Source organism: Octopus bimaculoides, chromosome 19, assembly GCF_046866305.1.
Source record: "Octopus bimaculoides isolate indiv1 chromosome 19, ASM4686630v1, whole genome shotgun sequence".
NCBI lineage: Eukaryota > Metazoa > Mollusca > Cephalopoda > Octopoda > Octopodidae > Octopus > Octopus bimaculoides.
Window position 1 is genome coordinate 41670378 of NC_142946.1, and position 2500 is coordinate 41672877.

General features: G+C 32.9%; 1 protein-coding gene across 17 annotated transcripts in view; it reads left to right on the plus strand.

The window, feature by feature from the left end:
* The window catches only part of LOC106873992 (protocadherin-15-like), a 717162-nt gene that overhangs the window by 504323 nt on the left and 210339 nt on the right, over positions 1–2500 (plus strand). For all 17 annotated transcript variants that reach the window (XM_089337514.1, XM_089337513.1, XM_089337507.1 and 14 more), the window contains one exon: positions 1688–1825. In XM_089337514.1, coding sequence (XP_089193640.1) covers positions 1688–1825 — 138 coding nt within the window. The remainder of the gene's footprint in view (positions 1–1687; positions 1826–2500) is intronic.

Here is a 2500-nt window from a genome sequence, read left to right on the forward strand (position 1 = left end):
TATCCATCTAATTCTGCGTATATAGGTGCGTGTGCATTTGGTGTGTGTGTTTTGATGTGTATTTGTGCGTCATAAACTTAGAGAACAATATCGTTATCTATTAAGATATAACGCATGGAAACACACACACGACGCTTTCTACAGTACATTTCGTATATGCAGGCTTCAATGCAACAAACACTGGAACACGACACAGACACAAGCAGTTACATCCACGCACACAACTGCACCCACAAATAGTTACAAACACACACGCACGTGCTCTGTTCTCGTCCAACTAAGTATTCTTTGTTTTAAGCTTTGTGTTGCATGCGCCTTCGGTCACTTTTTGGACAATTCCAGTTACTGGTCATTTTTTTTTTTCTTGGCTATGAGAAAAAAATTACTAAACTCCGCCTGCTTCACATCTGGAGAAACGACTTTGTGAAGGCATCTTTGTCCCACGACCTCATGACAACGTGGTACAGAGAGAGAATGAAAACATTAGTATTGAACTCAATACTTGTTTGACACTTTAGCGACCCCATATGGATAAGAGGCACTCTTAACCCTTTACCTGCCCAAAACATTCTCATAAGTTTGTCTCAGAATTTTAGTGAGCCTGTTTTTTTTATATAATATAAGGCTTTTCTTTCGTGAGTCGCAAGCAATCCTGATGGTTGAATAAACGAGGTATGTGTATCATATAGGATGCATGGACACAACAAAACTACGTGCTGCATATCATATGGGATAAACAGAACAAAGAATTAACTCCGGTGTTCTTTGAATTCAACACGCCAAAATCCGCGAACACACACCGCAAGGTACTCTGGCCAACACCCTAACGGTTCTACCAATTCGCAAAATTCATATTCTGAGTATTTAATACGAAAAATTATATTTTGATAAACAGTAATTATACAACATTTATTAAACTACATTTTTGAGTTCCTAGAATGTATCTCTTCTGAATAATGACAAACATGAATATTTGTAATAATGAATAACGACAGCATGAGACGTTTCCGACATTTGAACAGTCCTCAACTCAATTATTGAACATTTGTTACTACACGTTTAAAACATAAGTCTCCTGTTTATTTTTAATAGAAGGAAGATCGTATATAATAAGAAAAAATATATTTAGATTTTAAATTAATCCGTTCGTTTAAAGAATGTGAGTGTTACTAAGAATTCTGATCTCTCAGTAAAAAAAGAATAAATATATCCAGAAAACACGGCGGTTTCAGAATTTCACTCTTGCTTATCTATCCAAATTAATGTCATTTGTTCTTTTTATTTTCAATTATGCAAATTACTATGTTCGAAATTTATTCGTAAGTATTTTTGTTGATGTAAAAATCTGTAATCTCATCGAGTAAACTTGGCTAGATTGAATTCTGCTGATGACTTCTGTGTAGAGCGAAACATGACTGTAATTGTCCTTCTTGCTCCAAAACAACCATCAGAATTTCTAAACACATGCATTAACTTCGAATGATTATTTTTAAATACTTGAAATTACTCTGCTTTCTCCTGAGAGTTGTTAAAAACTGCCACTAGGTTTCCCTCCCCCCTCCTCATCTAAGAGACATTTCACCTTATGGATTTTGTATTATTTTGTGTAGTTTTTGCTTGTAAATTTTGATTTATTTCTCCTTCATTTCATATAATTTGTTGACCGATTCATTGTTTATCCCTTTAGGACCAGCCAGAAGGTGTAAACCAAAAGAAACTCAATGATACAGCAACAATAAACTTCACAGTTCTTGATGCAGATGATTTAAACCCTGTTTTTACCAGGAAGAAATATTACGCTTTAGTGAACCACAACGCCGAACTGGTAAATATCATTACAATTATTATCAAATAATACTCTTAACAAGAATTATTATTGTTATTATTATTAAACAATTATTGTAATTTGCTTGAAGCTTCGTAATGTGTGAAAATTATATACATACTTGAAAAAAAATGAGCCGGTAATAAATAAGGCAAAATATGTAAGGTTATGCCAATAAATAAAACCACGTAGAAAAGTTTCGTATTATGTTGGATGCGTTGTTGAATGATCCTAAATTATTTCGGGATGAGATCACCCTTTTCAAATAATAAAGTTTTAGTTTGGATTTCAGTTGTTTTACAGCTTTTGTTGATTTTTCTATTTTCTTCATAGTTGTTAGGTAAGATGACTTCTGTTTTGTGTTCGTTAGCTTCCTTAAAGACAGAAAGCAATTTTTTGCTTTATTAGCGTTTTGTGGTTAATTAGCTTTCCTTGCTTCTGGGGTAGGTATTTTTAATGTTCTATGATAGTTATTTTGTGATAGTTTTCTAGCTGTATAAAGCCTCTCTCTACCACCTTCGATACGTTGTATGTATATATATATATATATATATATATATATATATATATATATAATCTTTCTTTGTCAGATTTTGGTTAGTGCATCCTAAATTCTGTCATTATTTTTCTCGTTTTCCTGTTTATTTTGATTAGTTCATTTAGAGTCCAGTTAAG